The 21302-nt window shown below is 34.1% G+C and overlaps 1 protein-coding gene across 1 annotated transcript; it reads left to right on the forward strand.

Moving 5' to 3' along the window:
• Positions 1-5388: 5388 nt before the first annotated feature.
• On the forward strand, positions 5389-20966 carry LOC100372361 (dnaJ homolog subfamily C member 21-like). Its single transcript, XM_002732325.4, has 14 exons — positions 5389-5617; positions 8302-8430; positions 9252-9331; positions 10929-11060; positions 11499-11672; positions 12155-12205; positions 14879-14958; positions 15088-15203; positions 15516-15600; positions 16382-16573; positions 17858-17927; positions 18209-18366; positions 18736-18799; positions 19412-20966. Exons 1-14 carry the CDS (start codon positions 5515-5517, stop codon positions 19589-19591), a joined length of 1614 nt encoding a protein of 537 aa, XP_002732371.2. The 5' UTR covers positions 5389-5514; the 3' UTR covers positions 19592-20966.
• The last annotated feature ends 336 nt before the right edge of the window (positions 20967-21302 follow it).

Below are 21302 nucleotides of genomic sequence, written 5' to 3' on the forward strand. Positions count from 1 at the left end.
TTACGAACTTCTTGGCGACGAGTACCAACATTAAGGTGTTTGTCATTATAGTTCAAAAAACATGGCAAGAACTGACGTATGATATTACATGTATAAATTATAGTATTCCCATGAAGTACCCGGATGTGTGACCTTTATTATGCATATTCTAGTCATGTGTAATTGTTACTGTCGATTCTGAGACATACCTGATTTTCCTCTCCAATAGGAGAACAACTCATCCTCACTTAAACAAGGCGCAGGAAGAACGTCCTACAATAAGAGTGTACAGAGAAAGGTTCTTTCATGAATACTACGCTAGAAAAATTATACAAACATTTTTTGTTTACGGAGAAACACAAATATAACACATTATTGTTGATTTTTTTCTATAATAATATATCAATGATGTAGAAATCGTGTTTACAAATGATGCCAGTACGTGAGTGCACACCGTATATTAAGCAATTAAGATCAATCATACCCTTACATTAATGTGCCAACACATTCAATGTTCAATCTTAGGCATACAGTAGGTTAATCACATAAAACATACTCACGAACAAATCACATAAATAATACAGTAATCACAAAATGTACCTCTTCGTGGAGCTGCTCACTCAGCTTTAAAACCAAAAGTAATAGAAAAATGTTGGCGGGCGTAATAGCCATGTTGCGTGTACTATGTATATCAAGCTCTCTGTCAGTTATGATTTTTGTACTCAAAGTTGCACATATGCTAAAATAACAAGTCGAATGCCATAAAAAAGTAATTTCCGGTCACTAAAATAAAGTAACTAAGCAAATTTAGATTGGAGACTGGTACAATTCAATTTGTTTTATCATTCGTTGGAGTTGTTGTCAGGGAAATCTCCTTGTAACCATGAAAGAATAAGTGTCCCATGAGTTGAAACATCTGTTGCTATACAGAAGAGACCTTAAACGGCGACTTACTTTAAAGTGCCTGTGAAATGGCTGCTATTTTCACGCCTAAAATTATCCATTGATACATAAATATTATTAATTTATATGTTTCTAAGCATGAATTATTTTTTTAAGTGAAAAAATGTGTTTTAAACTCAATCTACGACAACTTTATTTTTGTGTATTTTAAAACGAGGCTCCTCATTAGCTTCTTATTTGCATACAGAAATTCCCCTTGTGACGTCAGAAGGGGAAGTCGCATGGCAGCTTGCATTGCCGATACGTGTAAACAAGGCAAATTTCTTGTGCAGTTTTCTCGTCTTTGACTAAATTTTCACTTATGTACTTGTTCGTCGAGGTGGAATGGACCATAATGAACACATAGTGTCAATTTTTGTTGCATGGGGTTGAGTTAGATGCGAAATATGTCCGTTCTGGTGTAGCTGGTCACCGTGATCGTCACCGGCGCACGTTTGTACACTGTCGCTGGACAAAATAGGTTACTAGGCATTTATATTTCATCGATCGTCTGAGTAAAACTTTCAAAATTAAAATAAAAGAGAACATATTTTGACATTCTAAACATTAGACTATAGTGATCACTATAAAATAATTAAAAAATGACAAATCACAGTTACTAAACAAATGACAGCCGCGTGGAAATAAATTGAAATTTTGTAGAAATAGGTGAACGCGTCGGGTCACGACGAGGGCAAGTGCGTTAAAAGCGGTGTTTAATTGGATAACAAAAATAATCGAGATCGACACACATACAGATAAATTCAGAGTGGATTCGAGTTAGCGTGATTCATGGCGTGATTGTCATAATTATAACATCATATTAAAACTTTATTTGGTGGAAACACATTGACCAAGCCCGGATTCTTATTTCATAAATTATTACGCAGATCAAGCTGCAAGCATGGAGGTAAAAAAGAACGGAGGTGAGAATTCGACATTCAACACCAATCACCAAACAATTCAGAAACTTTTAGCCTTCGAAAATGAAAACAATTAGCAGTGTGTAAGGGCTGTGTAATTTCCTGTTCGTCCGACGCTTCGTTTTCATGTCACTGTCAAAATTATTGCTACTCTTTACTTAACAGGGACTAAATGGTCTCTATAAAACGATAATCAGGATCGCAAAAAAGTCAACTCATTTGAAACACTTGCCGTCTCTCTCTCTCTCTTCTGAAATCTGCCTCGTGATCATGGTCCGGATTCTATTTCTTTCAAAAGTGTTGCGCCAGGTTTATGTTGTCGGCGTTTCTCTTTAAACCTAGTTGTTTTTTTCATGGACGAGGACAGTTTTTGCACACAAAAAAGAAACGTGTGAATACTTACACTATGACTATACGTTTCACTGCAACTGCCCATAACACAACATCTAAAAACTCTCTCTCTCGAAAAAAAAATAATAAAATAGACAAAAAAAACGCCGACCGAAAAATGTATATCGTTTAAAAGTATACTGAATGACCAGTGTTATTACGGCTCAGTGGTATGACTTTTTGGCATTTGGTGGCGCACTTTCGGCGAGAGTCGGAAATCCGGAAACAGTCGACCGTTTCAGGATAGGTGGGCGTGGTTACAACACGAGAAATATCCCAAATTAATTTGGATACGAGTAATCATTTCCAGCAAAAAAATCAATAACTGCCCATTTCAGTGGGACACAGATCTAAAATGGGAAACGTGAGGGTGGGCATTGCACAGGCACTTTAATTATGGGCCCTATGTTGTTATGTTCGGAAATTTAGTCTATATTATTTAAAATTACACTAAGAGATCATCCATAATGTTGCACTGTGATCGCAGTAATTGGCAATCCCGGACAATCCTCAAAAATTTCCCACAATGCAATTCAGACCATCATTTTTTATATTTCTCAATAAAGCTTTAGGTATGATCGCAGAGTGCAAATTTAAGAAAATGGGTATCTCTCAACAATGTACCAAGTATGCTTCTACTCTAATTATGTTATTTTTTAGTTGTAGATTTGACATCTACATCCTTAAATGTACCGCATCACATAAATATGTATTCCTTTAAATTTGGTTTTAAAAACAAAGGTAAACGTAGATTTTTAAGTTGTGCGGATTGAAAGAAGAGTTGTATAATGAAAACGGGGTTTAGCTCGAAATAAATATGTGTTGTTTACCCGCAAACATACGAGGCACAACAAACGCTAATACGATAGAACATGCCTCGATCGATCACAGAGAAGATTCGTGTTACCGGCGTGATCTCACTGTCGTTTCAATTCAGTCGTAAACAATCATTAAATTGACTTAGTAATGATCCTACGGGTTCAAAGGGTCAAGCGTAAAGTGGATGATTTTCCATTACCCACACAGCTGCAAGACTCAGTGTTCTAAAGTATCTAAAGCGGTTTGGGAAATAAATATGCAAATTTCGTGAGACTCACTGCGTATTTTCAGAATGTCAAACGCGAAAAGGGAACCCATTTGTACAATAATATTTCGAAGGAAATATATACCTTTTCAGTGACTATACATATGGTTCTTTTTTTTTGACAATTATAATGTATGATATAAATAAGCGATTGTTAAAATTTAATTTAACAATTATGTTTGGTGATTTTTCGATTAGTTTCATTAAAATTGAATGCTAAACAAGTTGACCGTTGAGACAGTTCGAAAAAAAGGAGTCAATTCCAGACCAGTGGCGGCGGCACATGGGGACAGAGCTGAAACCTCTTGTGTCAGCAAAATTCGCCACTCAGAATGCAGGAAATCGCGTTTCAGGGGGTCTATATTTAAAAAATTTGAGAGCCTCGGAACTGCCCGGACCCCCGGTAGTAAGGTCGCGATTCGGCGCAAGGATGGTGAGCAGATCTCTCCCCTCCTTCGTGCCGCTGCATCTGCAGACACTTTCTTTCAAAAATAAGTTCTAGTTGGCGGCACTTCTTAACACAAATTTCCACGTTCGAGAAAGAGGTCCTGTTACCGTACCGTTGTATATGAATCATTAAAAAGTACAGTCGTAATCATGCATTAATTTTGTATCATAACTTCTTCTTGTAGTATAACAGCCTGAGGTATAAGGATTCGCAATATATTTGACACGCCGACAAATTATATTTATAATGGTTCATTTGTTAGAACAAGTTCCTCTCCAGCCAAGCCGTTTCTGCAGTGGAAACCTTCACAAATTCAGATGACATACTAGTAGTTGATTATGATAATAATCTATCCCCGACTTTAAAGTTCGATGTTAATGCAAGATCACGTAATTGATTCGTACCACGTGATCGCATAGCAGCACATAGTAATAATGAACAATTTACGTTTTCCTATTCAAATACATTCCCATTCTTTATTACATTGGATCTTTTTCTACGACCCGGTTACGAGATCTATGTTCTTTAGTACGCGTTTTACATAATGAACATCAAGTGAGACACTAGATGTGATGATCGTGACTTTGAAGATTCGGGGAGTATTTAAAAACAATTCTGGTGAGAATTGTTATAGTTAATTGATTATTTACTTGAGGTACACATCTGAGAAAGGAATAGATTAGAATAAAATTGTAGCCAAATACCGGTGTCTGACTTTGTGACCTGAAAATGTAAAATCTGCCAGAAACATCCAATGAAAACAACGGTTGAGTAAGTTGCATTAACAGCTCACATAATTAAGTTGCTGCATAACTGTTTTCAATAATTTTCAATAATTTTCTTAAAGGGCGGTTGTCGTCGCACAGCGCGTGTTACCAAACCATGTATTTTACACGCGTTGTGTACGTCGCTAGGGTGCAAGGGGGATAACTGGTACAGGTTACAAGAAATAAAAAAAGCATTTTACGTTTTTAGTACAGGAAATAAAATGAAAGTTCCATTAACAGTAACAAATAGTTTTTTACACTTTACAGATAAAGCAAATTCCTAATTTACATTTTTATAATATATGTGATAATTTGTGTTTAAGAATCAAAATTGTAAAATGCGTACGAAATGTGACATTTAACGTGGAAAATGCTTTATACGTTTACAAAAAATATACTCTTTGTACAAATTACGGTCGAATAAAATAGCTGATTACATTTTAAACCTTGCCCATTTTTTCGAATTTCGATTTTTTATTTATTTAAATTACATCATTACGAAAATAAAAAACAATTGATTACAGCTTCCGAAAATACCCCTTGCCGACCCTCTCGCTATGAGTCCCATATCGAACAAGACGCGGCGCCTCGACCGCCGCCCTTAAAACTCATATATATAGCATTCATTTTATTTCATTTCATTTTGGGAAAAATGTCTATGCGTTAAATACTACTGATACTGAGCAAATCAGGATAATTGTTCTTGGTAAAACAATCCTGTACAAGAAAATATTATTAATAAATAGTATTGCTTATTACCATACTTTACGAAAATAGCAACAACGTTATCGAGCGTGAAGAAAACGCACGAAATCCACGTGTAGGTGTTTACTTCCGGTTTTCCCATCATTCTTTCGTCGCGCGTGCGCACAACGTGCCAGTTGCGCAGCTGTTTGGTTGCAAAATCACCGGTAAGAAACGAACATGTGCGAAAGATACACAGTTATAAAATATACGTAATCGAGTTAAGTGCACCACAATATGGCCATGCAATGTCACTACGAGGTGCTTGGGGTGTCGTTGGACGCGGACGACGATCGACTGAAGAAGGCTTACCGAAAACTAGCTTTGAAATGGCATCCCGGTAAGTGTTGAGATTCTGTTTTGTCGTTGTTTCATATAACACAAATGAGGTCTGACGATGTATTCGTGTGGCTGAAGTCAATACATAGACGTATATGGGGCGGAACGACAAGGACTATGCGCTCTGAAACCCCCAAAATCACTTATACTTGTTTCTGGCCGATCAGCCCGCGCTTTGCTAATCAATAATCAATAATAATAATAATTATTATTATTATTATTATTATCATTATTATTGTTATTATTATTATTAATAGTTTATTACGCAACTGTAATCTGCTGTAAATACAGTAAGGTAAAAATAGTGTAAAATAAAATATAAGTAATAAAACTAAAAATAATACAAAAAAATCAGAAAGTAATTAAAATACAGTAAATAAATCAAAGTAAAGCAAAGTAAATAGTATTAGTTAGTTTGCGGGTTTTCGGAGCGCGGATGATTAAATTCCATGATAAATGCTTACATTACATTACCAACTGTTTCGATGCTATTATTCTTTATGGACTGGATACGGCTTTTGCGGCCCAAGGTCGTGCGTCGGAAGCGCCCGAGCTTGCGAGGGCGCGTAAGTCGTACGATCAAGGGCAGCAAAAGCCGTATCCAGTCCATAAAGGTTTTATCATATACCTTATATGAAAAAAAAGTCTTTAGTTATGTTATTTTTCGCTCGTCTGGCCCAAAAGAAAACCTATTCGATTACACCCGGGTTTCGATACGGGCCTTTTTACTGGTGCGGATTTATACGGAGGATTCTAAATGATGCAAACGCGTCAACATCTCTCACACGACCGGTACCACATGACGTCAGTGACAGGGATCTATAGACAAACGAATGTCACCAAGTATATCCACAAATTACGTTTTAATGAAACAGCAAATGGACATAAATTTATAACAATATTTTAATGGTAATAAATACGAACTCATTATAAACTTGCTTTCTTAAGAATGGACACTACAGTCCAGCTAAGTTGGTCATTTACTGACTGTCCGACAACGAACGATTTCTTGGAGCTGATGTTGTAGCCACAGGTAAAGACGGGTAAAGACACGTTAATTTCACAGTTGTTGAAAACCGTAGTCGGTGAACGAGAAACAATTGCTTGACAAGAAGCAGTTTGGTTTACAGTTCCAGATTCTGGCGTAACCAACAATATCTGAAATGCGCCGACGATCTTCCGTTGAGAGACAGTATCGTCAGACGATCAGCTGGCATCTGTGTCGCTGGGTGTATCCCGCGACACCGATGTCAGCTGAATGTGAGTATCGTAGTGCTGTAAACTTGACACGTTTTTGTGACCAGTTATATTTATGATTGGTTGTGGTGGAATGTCGGCTTTCGTCAGGGTAATAATGAGTCCAACTGGTGTTTTCGGTATATTTTCCATCCACAGAATAATATCGTCAGCCATTATCGAAGCACAGATGCAAATTACGCGCCTTGTTTATAAACAGAAAGTAGTTCCAGGAAATAGACTCGTTTACCAAATATGGTAAACGGGGCCCGGGCGTGATATGGAAAATTATTGCATGGCTCGCGCATCGGGATTCCCAGAGCGTTACGAGGCCGGGCAATACAAGGTATATGATAAGATTCGTTTCGCCCCATGGCCTTCATTGTATTGATTTGAGTAACCAACCACATAAATATATCGTCAGCCTCTGTGTGTGTAACACTATCAGTCCATGGCGGTAAACTAGATTACTATATGGTCAACCTGACTCAAAAATTAGAAATATAAACAGAAGCAGAAATAGTATCAGCACCAATATAATGTAACTATTATGTAATAGTTACTAATGTAGCAAATATGGCAGTACTGTGTATGGTTTTGTCATCTTCAATAGAATCACATGGCTAGTAACCTTTCCCTGCATGGATTGTGACAAATGCTCATAGCAGTTTGACACACAACTACTGTCTGTACTTGTTCATATCATGGCTGTTAGGTAATTTACCACGTGCAGCGTAGTGTCGCATGTGTTTGGTGTTTTTCGGCAATTGATGTTTTTCAAAAATATTTTTAATCATAAACACTAGAGAGGGTCCATGGTTCAATCTGATTTTCAATGAAAGATAATCTGAAAAGAAACAAATGATTATGTCAAGTTGGAATTTATAGTAAATACATATAAATACAAGTTCTAAGACACATTTTGTTTTATTCTGGACATGTCCGTCCCTCGTGATCTTTATATAAAGTGTCATGTACTGGTGTACCATTTTAACGGTTATAAGATGCATTACTGTAAAATAGTTTATTTTCATTTGGAAATAATTTTCGCTGAAGGAATGATTCAGTGAAAGTAAAATCCAGTGAATATACCTTTTTTTTCTATATTTTACATTCAACTTGTTAAAAATCAAAAAGTCTTTTCAGCGAAAATTAACTCCAGCGAAAATAAAGTATTTTACAGTATTTGGATTGGAATCTGCTCCAGCGATAAATGTTCACTAACTAGAAAATCGTAATATTTTGTAACTTTTTCACTATGCACAGTTGTCACACCACTTATTCTATGATGTGGGTCCCATGAGATTTGCAATTGTATGTTTACTCATACTGTAAATTAGAATATGGGTAAACAGTCTCCAATGACAATGCTTTCATGGTGACTTTGCGAAACATTCTGAAATTTATCAAATCACAGACAGTTTTAGTTTTCTCTATTTTTGGCTGCAGATAAAAATCGTGAAAATGAAGATGAAGCCACTGACAAATTCCGTCTTATACAGAAAGCTTATGAAGTGTTGAATGATCCACAAGAAAGGGCATGGTATGACAAACATAGAGATGTTCTTCTCAAAGGAGGTCAGTATATCTGATATAGAGAGGAACAAATGTTAGCTTGACAGCTATATGTATTTAACATTGTGAAGCCAACTGAGAAAATGACTTGGTTCCTGAAGTGTCTGTCCTGAGTGTCTTAATGTATATAATTCTGTTGGCCATTGTACATTTGTGTTGATAATGAGTGAATCATTTTCTGTAGGTTGTGATTTGCCAGTGTGGGTTGTAGTCTGCTATTGTGGATGCTGTCTGCTGTTGTGGGTTGTAGTCTGCCAGTGATGGTTGCAGTCTGCTAGTGTGCGTGTCGTCTGTTAGTATGGGTGTCATCTGCTAGTTTGGGTTGCAGTCTGCTAGTGTGGGTGCCATATGCTAGTGTGGATTGTAGACTGCTAGTGTTGGTGTTGTCTGTTAGTGTGGGTCTCGTCTGTTAGTGTGGGTCTCGTCTGTTAGTGTGGGTGTTGTCTGCTAGTGTGGGTTGTCGTCTGCCAGTGTGGGTTGTTGTCTGCTAGTGTGGGTGGTCGTCTGCCAGTTTGGATTGTCTGCCAATGTGGATTGTTGTCTGCTAATGTGGGTTGTAGTCTGCCAGTGTGGGTTGTAGTCTGCTAGTGTGAGTTGTAGTCTGCCAGTGTAGGATGTAATCTGCCAGTGTGGATTGATTGTCGTCTGCCAGTGAGGATTGTCATCTGCCAGTGTGGAATGTTGTCTGCCAGTCTGAATTGTAAGAATTATCGTCTATTTAGTGTTGGTCATGTGGCTTACATGTCTGTACAGAAATCACTGTGAGTAAATTAATACAATTTAATACGACATCACTTGACCTTACTCGCACTTTATTTTCTCAGATAACTATCAAGATCAATTTTTAAATATAATGCAGTACTTCAGGCCAGCCATGTACTCCGGTTATGAAGACAACAAAAAGGTAAAAGTCATTTAAACTGATTAGTAGTTTTAGTAAAACACAGTCCTGCTTTGTATCAAGAGTGTTCGAAAACATGTCAAGAAGCAAGTTAATTATTTATCAATATCAATAACTTAGTTTTCTTCATCTATGGGTGAACAGTAATTGTAGCATTGGTGGCTAGTACTAAATATCCATCTATGTCACCAAAATAACAACAACATTATAAGATCAAAAAATTAGGGGGGACAGTGGAAGCCCTGCATGGTAGATAGTCAAAAATTAAGTGGCACTGACAGTATCAACATGCATCATTGACTTTTAAATAGTTTCATTAAATATTGGAATTTCCTATTGATATGAAATATAATTTGATAAGGGACGACGTCAAAAGATCGATGTCGGATAAAAAACTTATTTCCTTTTTAGTTTGGGGTGGGGGGTTTTGATGTCAAAAAGTTTCCATCCTACAAAAACGATTTTATTTTTTAATGAAGTCAAAAAAATCTTGGAGTATTTGTAGTTCTATCCAATCATGGACAGAAATAACCGAAAAGGGAAAAAAACCAGAAAAATGGTTTGGTTCGAGTGAAAATCTGTGCGTCAAATGAGGTGCATTTGTAAACTCTCTTTACACCCACCCGACAACCAACTGCTATGCAATACTACTGTCCGATTATCAATTTGTATTTAATAGTGAATGTAGTCTGACGCCATGACCAATATTTATCAATTAAGTTTCAGTGGGGGGTAGGGGGGTTTGGAAAAAAACTAAAGGAATTAAGTTTTTTATCCGACATCGATCTTTTGACGTCGTCCCTAAATAACAACCAAATCAAATCATGAAAAGATAAATTTCCCACTTTGAAAATGTTAAATTTGATTAAAAATGATGAATAAAATCATTCTAAAACATGCTCACTAGCTGCAATCTACTTCCATGTGAGGCTGTACTATACACCATGTCATGAACACATGTTGTATTTCATTGCAAGAGCATACACAATGGAGATAAAAGATGTCAAAAATCTGTGTTTAAGTTGCCAGGCAAAACATCATACAGGTATTTAGCATTTCCAAAAACATTTAGGAAGCCTGAATGTAAATAAATGCCACCCCTAGTTAATCCTAAGATATATGTGACTCCAAAATATAAAGACAGCAAAACATACTTTCAAACTTTTTTGTGGGTTCAGGTTACCACACTACCAAGCGCACTGAACAGAACTTCAATACATTCATTGGTTACTTACAATGTACAAATTAGTGTTACAAAAGATTGTGTCACATTAACCATTTCATACACAGATGCAAGGAACACATAATTTATATAAACATTTAATATGAAGAGAATGATTAAATGGTGGAAACGCATTGAATGGTAGCCTTAATTATCTTTATGAAAATAACATGATAAGGCTTACTGTGCAGTGTACGTGTTGTCTCCTAGTATGACATGCATATCAGGTATCAGACAGTCATTGTTATTGCCACCAAGCCAAGCATAGACAACTACATTCTTATATGCCATGAATTAGGTTAACTGTTCAAATAGCAACTGACATTAATAGGAACACATAGCAAATGCTATAAAACTAATTTAATATCTTCTATTCAGGGATTTTATAACGTCTACAGACAAGTTTTTCAGACGATAGCACAAGAAGACGCAGGATTTAAAGATCCCGGACAGGATTTGTCATTTTATGAGTGCCCTGAGTTTGGGAATGCACATAGTGATTACAATGAGGTAAGTTTAACTAAGCAGTGACTATGGTAACATTTAAATGATAAATACATGTAATTTTAATACTCAGAAATTTACACTAGCTGTAATGTGGGAGGTCACATCAAAGATAATTTTGTTTCAATTTGAAGAAGTCCCATAAAGTATTCTTAATATTACTAATTATGAAAATAATAAAATATATTGCTAGAGAAAATTGTTGAGATTTTCCCCCCTCCTTTATTTCTCCTTTTGTGAGTTTCCCTCCGGAAAAAAAATTGTTGAACACCAAATTATATAACTGAATTTAACTTTGCTGTCGTAAATAAAAGGTGACTTATGATTTAAATGATAATGCAAATTGTGTAATGTGTGCTTCTTGTGTATTTGCATCTCCCTCTCCTAAAAACATGAATTTCTGTAATCTAATTTGTTTGTTTTTTCACCCTTGTTCACATGAAGATTATAAAGCCATTCTACAACTACTGGTTGAATTATGTCACTCCTAAATCCTATGTATGGCTTGAAAAATACGACACAAGAGAAGCTGAAAACAGACGAGTTGCAAAACTCATGGAGAAAGAAAATAAAAAGCTGCGAGATGCAGCAAAAAAGAACTACAACGAGCAAGTCAGGGTATGTATATTAATTCATTTCCAACTCCAGAGGGCACTAGACTTTAATGGAGGGTGCTGCCACTAGTTCATAATATGAACTGTAGTTTTTAATGCGTACAAAATATAATGTGGGTATTGTGAATATCATATGAGATTATGTCATAATTTAATGTAATAATATGTCATGTTTTCATAGCGACAAAACATAAAATACATTGTACACACCAAATATGAATATGGCCATTGGGATGAATGAGGTGATTTAAATACTTTAAATAAATACTTTTAATAAAATACTTGAAGGAATGATTCAGTAAAAATAAAATCAAGCAAATATAACTTTTTTCCTGTATTTTACATTCAACTCGTTAGAAATCAGTGAAAGTAAATTCCATACAAAACACTGAAAAAGTCTTTCACTGAAAATTAATTCCAGCTAAAATAAAGTATTTTACAGTAAAAGAATTATTATCTAACTTTTTTTTTTCTTTGTTTTGACAGGATTTGGCAGCTTATGTGAGAAAAAGAGATAAACGAGTTCAACAGTATCAGGTAAAATCGACATGTATTCAATATATAACCTTTCTCATAGAATGTAACTGATTTGTCAAAGCAACTATACATACTGTTGTTAGCAATGATAAAAATCAAGTAAAAGTGGTCATGAACGATCACATCGATAAAAAGTATGTTTGACTTTGTGATTAGACACCACAAACTTGTCACAGTCTAGTGTCAGTGATCAAATATTTCAGGATTTCTTGCCAAACCCTAAAGAAAGGTTTATGGTCATACCAACTCATTTTATTATTTTTATAATTTTTCATAGTGATCACTGTATTCAGTATGAAGTGTTTATAGTAATACAAACGATTTACAGTAATACAAACTGTTTACAGTAATACAAACTGTTTACAGTAATACAAACTGTTTACAGTAATACAAACTGTTTACAGTAATACAAACGATTTACAGTAATACAAACTGTTTACAGTAATACAAACTGTTTACAGTAATACAAACTGTTTACAGTAATACAAACGATTTACAGTAATACAAACTGTTTACAGTAATACAAACTTTTTACAGTAATACAAACTGTTTACAGTAATACAAACTGTTTACAGTAATACAAAAAACGATTTACAGTAATACAAACTGTTTACAGTAATACAAATGATTTACAGCAATACAAACTGTTTACAGTAATACAAATGATTTACAGTAATACAAACTGTTTACAGTAATACAAATGATTTACAGTAATACAAAGTTTTTACAATGATACAAATGATTTACAGTAATACAAACTTTTTACAGTAATACAATTTATTTACAGTAATACAATTTGTTTACAGTAATACAAACTGTTTACAGTAATACAAACTGTTTACAGTAATACAAACTGTTTACAGTAATACAAACTGTTTACAGTAATACAAACTGTTTACAGTAATACAAACTTTTTACAGTAATACAAACTGTTTACAGTAATACAAACTGTTTACAGTAATACAAACTGTTTACAGTAATACAAACGATTTACAGTAATACAAACTGTTTACAGTAATACAAATGATTTACAGCAATACAAACTGTTTACAGTAATACAAATGATTTACAGTAATACAAACTGTTTACAGTAATACAAATGATTTACAGTAATACAAAGTTTTTACAATGATACAAATGATTTACAGTAATACAAACTTTTTACAGTAATACAATTTATTTACAGTAATACAAATGATTTACAGTAATACAAACTGTTTACAGTAATACAAATGATTTACAGTAATACAAAGTTTTTACAATGATACAAATGATTTACAGTAATACAAACTTTTTACAGTAATACAAATGATTTACAGTAATACAAACTGTTTACAGTATTACAAATGATTTACAGTAATACAAAGTTTTTACAATAATACAAATGATTTACAGTAATACAAACTTTTTACAGTAATACAATTGATTTACAGTAATACAAACTGTTTACAGTAATACAAATGATTTACAGTAACACAGTTGATTTACAGTAATACAAACTGTTTATAGTAATACAATTGATTTACAGTAATACAAACTATTTACAGTAATGCAATTGATTTACAGTAATACAAATGATTTACAGTAATACAAATGACTTACAGTTAGTAATACAAATGATTTACAGTAATACAAACTGTTTACAGTAATACAAATGTTTTATTACCTCCGCTGTCGGGCGGAGCTTATAGTACCGGGTATTACTGATTGTCCGCCGTCGTCGTCGTCAACTTTACATTTTCGACTTCTTCTTAAAAACCACAAACTGTATAGCTGTGAAACTTTCTAGAAAGGTACCTTGGGTGGTTCTCTCACAGATTTGTTCATTTCGTGTGGATATGTTCAACCGTTTTATTTATAGCGAATATTTTGGTCATTTTTGTTCAAAAATGCTATTTTCGACTTCTTCTTGAAAACCTCTAGCCCAAATGCTTTGATATTACATATCTAGGTACTACATGTGAACCTCTCTCAGATTTGTTCATTTCATGATGATATCTTTAATTCTCTAATTTTCATGAATATTTTTGGTAAAAAGTGATATTTTCAACTTCTTGTTAAAAACCGCAAGTCTAATTGCTTTGATATTATATATACTACATAGGCATACAGGTAGACCTCTCTCAGATTTGTTCATTTCGTGATGATTATGTTCTTCAATTATCTTCAATAATTTTAATGAATATTTTTGATGAAAAGTTATAAAAAGTCTGATTGCTTTACTACTATACATATTGTTCATTTTCAAATGATATCTTCTGTTCTTTAATTGCAATGTGCATTGCTAACAGCGGAGCTATCTCAGCCGATAGGCTGCTAGTAGTAATACAAACTGTTTATAGTAATGCAAATGATTTACAGTAATACAAAAAATATGCAGTAATACAAATGATTTACAGTAATACAAAAAATATGCAGTAATATTATTAATTTATAGTAATACAAATGATTTACAGTAATACAAAAAATATGCAGTAATACAAATGATTTACAGTAATACAAAAAATATGCAGTAATATTATTAATTTATAGTAATACAAATGATTTACAGTGTTACAAACATGTGACGTACAGACATTTGGTTGTGGTGTATTATATGATTGGAATCATCTGAACAATAAATATTACTTCACTTTGAAGGTTTTAGTCTCTCATTGTTTTTGAAATTCACAGATGCTGCAGAAGATGAAAGTAGAAGAACGACAAAAACAATTTGAAGCCAGAAGAGAAAAAGATAAAGTAGAAAAAATGAAGTAAGTAATATGGTAACATACATGTAGCTGAATCGACATTTTCCTGAAAGGCGGTCAAATCTGAAAATAAAAGCGACATTTACTTGACTCTCAGAACCAGTAAAACTGTATATCACATTATGTTATCAGAGAGCTTGAAAACTTTGTGGAGCAAGAGTGGACATCATTTACCGAGTTGGAGAAAGATCTTGCCATGTTGGAAACGCATCTAGATGGTGAATTTGGTGATGAGGAGGCGAGAGCTGGTAAGTGATTTGAATCACATCAATTGACCAATTTTTAAAAACTGACAACTCTTTAATATACTATAAGAGGATACTGACATGTGTCAAAAAAAATAATCAATGAATTTGTATGTAAGCTATGGCTTTGTAATTGTATTGTTTGTGGCATTAATGAAGACTAAATTTCAGGGTAGTTGCTATAATTCTATATTGACAAAACCAGTTTTATGTTTTTTGGCATGTCATTTATAATGTTTCTTCTTCTCTGGAACAACATCACCTCCCTGATAGCAATGCACTGACTGTCATTTATTTCTGTTTTTTTGTGTGTAGAATCTGATAATTCAAATAGTGAGGAAGAATATTATGAAAACTTGCATTGTATTGCATGTAACAGGGTGTTTACAAGCGATAAAGCGTAAGTAATTTCTCACCTCCACTGAGAACAAAATCTGGAGAAATATCCATACATATGTTTAACCTCTAGAGGGTGCTGTGGTTTAAAAGCTCATCAATTCCATTTTTTAATATGAACAATGTAGGCATTTACCATGCATTCAGTCTAACTACTTAATATTAAAATATCAGGAGTAAATGTCAGGATATGTACATTACACATTTTATGCATGTTTGAACAGTGCGTAGAATTGTGTTATGTACCATGATGAGGGAATTTTAGACTGGATACTAACAATTATTATACATCAGTCACAGTAACGCCATAAGTTACAGCGTAATTTTGCAGTATTTTACGAGGTATTTTCATCCTACAATTTAAGGAAATGTGAATTCCAAATGGAATGATTACGCACATACCGGTAAGCGTCCTCTAATAATAAAAAAGTTTGCTGATTCTGCTCTAAACTTTTCGGATTTCGGCATTCCAATGCTGTATCGTTGGAATAAAAAGATGTATAAAAATATGGTTACTACGAGGATGCCTCAAAGTATGCACTCAGACAGTACACTGCGCATCGAACTCCGCTGCGTGTCGGTCGATACTCCCGCTGTACTGTCTTTGTGCATACTTTGAGATATCCTCGTAATGACCTCATATTATCATATATCCACACACTTAGATATCATGCCTAATTAGCATATTATTCTATCACTCGTATCAACCAGCTTTACGAACAAGTGATATCATATGATAACCTCATAATATTATTAATAAAAGTCTTTGTTGTTTTGTTTGTCAGTTTTGAAAACCATGAGCGCTCCAAAAAGCACAAGAAAAATGTAGCATTATTGAAAGAGGAGATGGCACGTGATGAAATGGAGCATCCAATGGAAGAGGAGAAAGAGGATGTTGTGGAGGAAGATGACATTGAGGGTGAAGATAATGCAGATGATTATTTACTAGGATTACAAGATGACAGACCAAAGTCTAAGTAAGGGCTTGTCTTTTCTTCAATTAAGCTTTTATTAGTCTCTGTAATTTGGTCTGTCCATGGATTCCGTCCATGTCCCTGTTTGTGCCTGTGTGTGTGCGTCCAGACCTATTTCTCATGCCTGCTTTGATGGATCATACTCAAACTTAACACAAAGACCAAGTATAAGAACTTATATATGCTTGTCAATTTTCCTTACTACATGTATTTGATGAAAAATGGCTGACTGGCAGCCATTTTGATTCTCAAATTTGCTAAATACTGATACTTGAAGGTGTCCAGAAATGTTTCTTGGAGATAAACTGAGAGATTTCATTCAAACTTTGTATGAGGATCATGCATATTGGATTACAGATGCATGCCATATTTTTATCAAGATTGAAGAACAATTGATTCAGTTTAAAGTAGCAAGGGGGAAAAACGAATAATAGTTTAATTGTGATTAGAACTTTCCCCCACCCACGATTAAGCGTTATGGCAATGTGCATGTTTTTCAAAAATCTGAGTATGTAAATGTTTACATGTTTACCCATAGCTAGGTTCATGGAAATAAACAGAAATTACACATCAAGTGCATCGTGTACAGTAAATTTTGACTAAGGATAAAGTACACATTATAGTTCTACATAATCCAATTTTTCGGGGGGGAAATGTATTTTTTTCTTGTTTCCCCTTCTCTTGCTACCTTAAAGTGTGCACACATGTATTATACTCCTAGGATATTCTTGTATGTTTTGTGATTTGATAACATTTTTTCAAATTAATGACCACAGTCTCTCTATCAAAGGGAGATAGAGGGACTGTGTAATGACCAAGGAGCTGGATCTATCAAACAGGGTTCTTGTAACAACTCAAATCACTTTCAATTTAAATCACCAGATTTGATCATTATATATCATGTCATAGTTTTACTGATAAAAACATGTGATTTCAAATTCAATTTCCCATAGAAACCAACACAGCATGTGACTTTGTGTTCCATTTCCCAAAGAAATGCATCAGAGCACACACTGTTTTTATTGATTTCCTCGACAGTAAATATACTGTAGGTTTATTCTGCTAAGTGTAATGGTGAAATGACAACTGAGTTAATGAAATTTGGCTAGCAAAGGTATGATGGTAGAATTAAATGAACCTTGGTCAGAGATGTTAAAATATGTCTCTAATTTATACATTTATTCAGAAAGCTTTTGGAACATAATTTAATTGGAATATATAAGAAGTAAAACAAAATGGTAATTTACTGTGTTTTTAGATTCCATCAATGTTCTTTTTCATTCACAGACTTTCTAAGAAACAGAAAAAAAGACAACGGCAGCAGCAACAACTGGGTGATATGTATGATGAAATTACTGTAAGTGAAATGGTGTATGACATGTGACAACTAATAACTTATGCGAGACATTTAAAGTAGATTTAAATCTCATAGTGATGTGCCATGCCAAACAAAAAAAATCATGATAAGTTGCAAAAGGTCTTGTTGAATTTTCTCACTTTCAATCACATTTATCTGACCAGTACATTTTGCAGCTTCTGTGATGTCAGTAAGATCCGTTTGTCAGACTTATCAGACTTCACTTATCTGCCCTTGCTTTGAATTGTTTACTAATAGCCACTTTGCATATTTCATTTTAGGAGGAGAATGTAGAAGCAGATGATGTTGGAGAGGTCACTGACCTTATTGATAGTGCCTTGAACATTGATGACATGCCAAGTGACCCAGTCAATCTTGAAATCAATGATGCAGAGCCTTGTTCTGAATCAACAACAGCGCCCTCACAAGACAAAATAAGGTACTTGTAACCTTATTAGACTTGTTAATGTACTATACTTTAACACAATTTTATTTTCTCTATATTCAAAATTATATTTCCAAAATGTCAGGCATTCTTCAATCATTTGATATTTCCAAAATGGCGGGCATTCTTCAATCATTTAATATTTTCAAAATGGCGGGCATTCCTTCAATTATTCGTTTTTTCCAAAATGGCAGGCATCCTTCAATTATTCGTTTTTGTCCCAAATGGCGGGCATTCTTCAATCATTTGATATTTTCAAAATGGCGGGCATTCCTTTAATTATTCGTTTTTCCCAAAATGGCGGGCATTCTTCAATTATTCGTTTTTTCCAAAATTCACCAACAATGTTTCTTTTTCACATAGATCCACAAAACAAAAAAAGAAAAACAAGAAAGGTGGCTCAACTCAACAAAATCAAACATCATCGGTACGTATTTAGGACATATTTAAGAATGAGATTAATGTTCCTTTTTCATTAATTTCAATCATATATTTCATTCTAGAAAGCTTATCAAAAAAATGGGACAATACATATATTATGTGCAAGAATCATTTGTAACCAACAGTCGGTTATGATGGTGCTTATATTATTTTGAATTCTTTTAATAAGTTTAGCTCAATAATTTGCATAATCAATCTGTTTATGCCATTAATTACATATTTTCAAATAAAAACAGTTGAATCAGTTGATCAATTTTCTGTACAAAATGTAATGTAAAGACTGAGATGACTTCAAGGTACAATGTATGACCACATTTGTCAAATGACCTCATTAATTATGCAAAGTGTAAATAAAGTCAGCAAAGCTTTATCATTTTTGGAGTCATTTTTCACATGAAATTGTAGATTCAGAAAAACTAAATTTTGACCCAAAATTGCTTATGAACATGGGTCTCATCTTAAATTAAGTTGATAACAATTTTATATAGAAGATAGTTCTGTTTCCACCCTAGAAAAACCCTCCAGTTCCTTTCCCAGATTTACGTCTGTCTGTCTGTCCTACTGACAGCATTCTGATATTTAATTTGTTTATTTTTAGGGAGGATCTGTTGGTCAGTCTATCAGAATATGCAATGTTTGTTCTGCCGAGTTTGGAACTCGTAATAAACTATTTGATCACATCAAGCAAACCGGCCATGCACTGCGTGTAGACGGCAGTCAATCAAATAATTTAAAACAAGACACAGTGAAAAAGAAAAAGAAAGGCAGCAAGAGATGACAACCTGGGGAGATGTTTTTTATATTTATTGAATTTATTTTATAGTATGCAACAGTTGTCTGGATTCGTTGTCATTATCTATACACTGTGAACTAAAAGTGAATGGACATGTACATGTATGTATAGTGTCATAGCGTTGGGAGATCATACTCTTGGATGTAACTCAATGCCAGTGAGATATCTGGAGCTATCAGATTTCCATGAAGTCCAATAGTTACAGAATGTGATAAACCTGGTCCTCATTGACAGACCTGTAGAGTTAATATATCACAATGGAAAACAATGACTTCTGTCATGGAGCTAAAAGAAAACTGAGCAATTACTTGGGTCAAACCCTGGATTGAATTAAGCCTCCCAATAAAAGTATCATTTGAAAAGGTTACATTAAATAATACTGTATTAAAATGTTTACATCCCTAAAATGCCAGACTGCATGATATTGTGCAAAAACAAAGACAAGCTTTTAAATTAATATATTTCACCAGTGTGTCACGCCTATGATTGCGATTGGATGAGAGGTCTTAATTTATGCAAGATGGTCTGAAATACCTGATATAACACAGCAAGGGTTATACCACTTTCACAACGGAAATCACCGAAAAATATTACTCTGTGCCAAGAACATTACAACCATCAAGTATTTTGGGTTTAAAAGAAAAAGGACAAGAAAAATAATTTTACAGAATTGAGCAAACCATGCCAAAAAATTAATTTCCATCTGCAGTTACTCACTTGATTTTGACCAGTTCATTCCATATACTGTAAAGAGGTTAATTATTCACTGGGTTTTAATTTTGCTAATTTAGCTGACTGGAAAATGTGCTAAATTAAAACCCAATGAATATGTAAAATTTAGCATAGAAGATATTATCTAAATGATAAAACCGTGAATTTAAAACCCACTGAATATGCTTGAAATGATAAATCAGCGAAATTTAAACCCAGTGAAAATTAGTCATTTTACAGTACACACTTGTGTTTTATATGTCACGGAACTGGTCAAAATCTTGTTGTATATTCACTCCTGAGGGTGGTTATTCCTTAAACAATAATAAACCTGCTAATTCAAAATAAACAACTGAAATTGTTACCTTAAATTTTGGCCAAGATGAACAAAAATGCTGCCCAACAAATTAGGGCAATGATAGGAAGAGGGAGATTGTCATAAATTGTCGTTGCAGTGCAAATTGAATTGATCTTTAGTGCAAACAATAATTTATTGGCTATCCCTTCCTGACTGGATCAGACCAATATTTACCAGATACTGTATCAAAACAGAGCAAGACCAACTAAAAAATCTTCCAAACATGCACGCTTCATTTGACATATCATCACTGTGTAATGTAAAATTTCAATAAAAGAAGTGCTATTTTTATTTGTCTTGTTTGTTTATGTAGTTTTATCACCCAAGTTGTAATGATGAATAAACTGTGCAAATGAACACACTGTCAATCACCACAAATATCGAACCAGAACACGTTTCATTCACTGTATACAGTGAAACACATTATCAACAGAACATTTTGGGAAAACAATTGCACTGTTAATGCATTAATGCCAGTCAAAACAAATTCTAACAGCTTTTCATTCTTAAGGTATACTGTAAAATACTTTACTTGTTTTGTATGGAATTTATTTTCACTGATTTCTGACGAGTTAAATGTGAAATATAGGAAAAAAGGTAAATTCACTGAATCATTCCTTCCAAGTG

The sequence above is a fragment of the Saccoglossus kowalevskii genome, chromosome 9 (assembly GCF_978046115.1).
Source record: "Saccoglossus kowalevskii chromosome 9, keSacKowa6.1, whole genome shotgun sequence".
In the NCBI taxonomy this organism is placed as follows: domain Eukaryota; kingdom Metazoa; phylum Hemichordata; class Enteropneusta; family Harrimaniidae; genus Saccoglossus; species Saccoglossus kowalevskii.